At 37.2% G+C, this 2,069-nt stretch overlaps 1 protein-coding gene across 1 annotated transcript; it reads left to right on the forward strand.

Annotated features, from left to right (window-relative positions):
* Positions 1-536: 536 nt before the first annotated feature.
* On the forward strand, positions 537-1,466 carry Olfr1257 (olfactory receptor 1257). The gene has a single exon (NM_146982.1). It carries the CDS (start codon positions 537-539, stop codon positions 1,464-1,466), a length of 930 nt encoding a protein of 309 aa, NP_667193.1.
* Positions 1,467-2,069: the final 603 nt, after the last annotated feature.

Below are 2,069 nucleotides of genomic sequence, written 5' to 3' on the forward strand. Positions count from 1 at the left end.
ACCCTACTCTAAATAGAGCTTGAATTCCTGCCTCTGGCTTCCTGTTTCTAGTACTCAACCTCAGACTTTCTCATCTACCTCACATAGACAACTTTACTACATTAGTATTCAATATTTACCTTCTTCAATGTCCTCTTTACCATTCCACTTATATTCATACACCTACCAAGTTTCCTTATTTCTTATGGACATAGAAAAAAATGCTTTAGTTTTTCATTCATGACCTTTAAACACACCATCTACCTCCTCATTAAATCTTAGCTACCACTAGTATAAATTTACTAAAGTAATATATTCAGTTGTCTTCTGTCCCGCACACTTATAAAAGTTCCTCATATTGACTCTCTTAACAGAGTTGTCACCTAAAAACCGACTTAAAGAATTGAGAAACTTTTTTAGAACTCAAAAATCTTATGAAAATTCATAGATAGACAGTATATAGAGATTTGAAACCTATTAAATTGTGGAATTTTAATATATTCACAGTTGCATTGATATTTTTTTCAGATGATATAACCAGCCATCACATGAAATAAATGGAGAACCAAAACAATGTGACAGAATTTATCCTTCTGGGACTCACAGAGAACCCAAAGATGCAAAAAATTGTATTCATTATGTTTTTTCTTATCTACATCATTTCTATAACAGGAAATGTGCTCATTGTGGTCACCATAACTTCTACGTCATTATTAGAGTCCCCCATGTACTTTTTCCTGGCTTATCTATCCTTTATTGATGCTTGCTATTCCTCTGTTAGCACCCCTAAACTGATAGCAGATTCACTCTGTGAAAAGAAGACCATCCCATTTAATGGATGCATGACTCAGATCTTTGGGGAGCATTTGTTTGGAGGTGCTGAAATCATCCTGCTGACAGTAATGGCCTATGACCGCTATGTGGCCATCTGCAAACCCCTTCATTATGCAACGATCATGAGTCGAAGACTATGTAGCCTGCTAGTGGGAGTGTCATGGCTAGGAGGTTTTCTTCATGCCACCATACAGATCCTGTTCATTTTCCAATTACCCTTCTGTGGCCCTAACATCATAGATCATTTTATGTGTGATCTTAATCCTTTGCTCAACCTTGTATGCACCGATACTCACACTCTTGGAATCTTTGTTGCAGCCAACAGTGGTTTTATTTGTCTGCTAAACTTCCTTCTTCTATTGGTCTCCTATGTTGCCATCCTGCGCTCCCTAAAGAACCACAGTGCAGAGGGAAGGCGCAAAGCCCTCTCTACCTGTATTTCACACATAACAGTGGTTGTCTTATTCTTTGTGCCTTGCATATTTGTATACATGAGACCTGTAGCTACCTTACCCATTGATAAAGCAGTTGCTATGTTCTATACTATGATAACTCCCATGTTGAACCCCTTAATCTATACCTTAAGAAATGCTCAGATGAAAGATGCCATTAAGAAATTGGGTAGCACTAAAATTCTTTCAAGTAATAAATGAACATACCTGGAACATGAATTAAACTGAATCAGAAAATTGGACAGGCACTTTCTATATATAATTTAAACAAAACACATGTATTGGATAAGAAGAAAACTACTTATGGAAGTTTTTTACAAGTTCTTTCCTAAAGAGAATAGAAATGGGTGCAAAAAAGACAGCATTTATTACTTTCATATTTGGGAAAATCTATAAAATTAGACTTTTTCAATCACTCATCTTCATTTATGTATTCATATGGTTACCATTTAGTAAAATGAGAAGAGATAATACATGTTAGTGGTGAGATATAATCTCTCTAACAATCCAAAGGGAGGTATTGATAGCCTTTACATTTTTAAGGACCAACAGAAGGGAAAGTACTGTGATGGTTTGTATATACTTGGCCCAGGGAATGGCACTATTAGGAGGTGCCTTTTTGGAGTAGATGTGGCCTTGTTGAAATAGGTGTGTCACTGTGGAAGTGGGCTTTAATACCCTTGTCCTGGCTGACTGGAAGCCAGTCTTCTAGCAACCTTCGGATGAAAACGTAGAACTTTCAGTTCCTTCTGTACTATGCCTGCCTAGATGCTGCCATGCTCCCGCCTTGATCATAGTGGCCTG

Source organism: Mus musculus, chromosome 2 (assembly GCF_000001635.26).
Source record: "Mus musculus strain C57BL/6J chromosome 2, GRCm38.p6 C57BL/6J".
Classification (NCBI taxonomy): domain Eukaryota; kingdom Metazoa; phylum Chordata; class Mammalia; order Rodentia; family Muridae; genus Mus; species Mus musculus.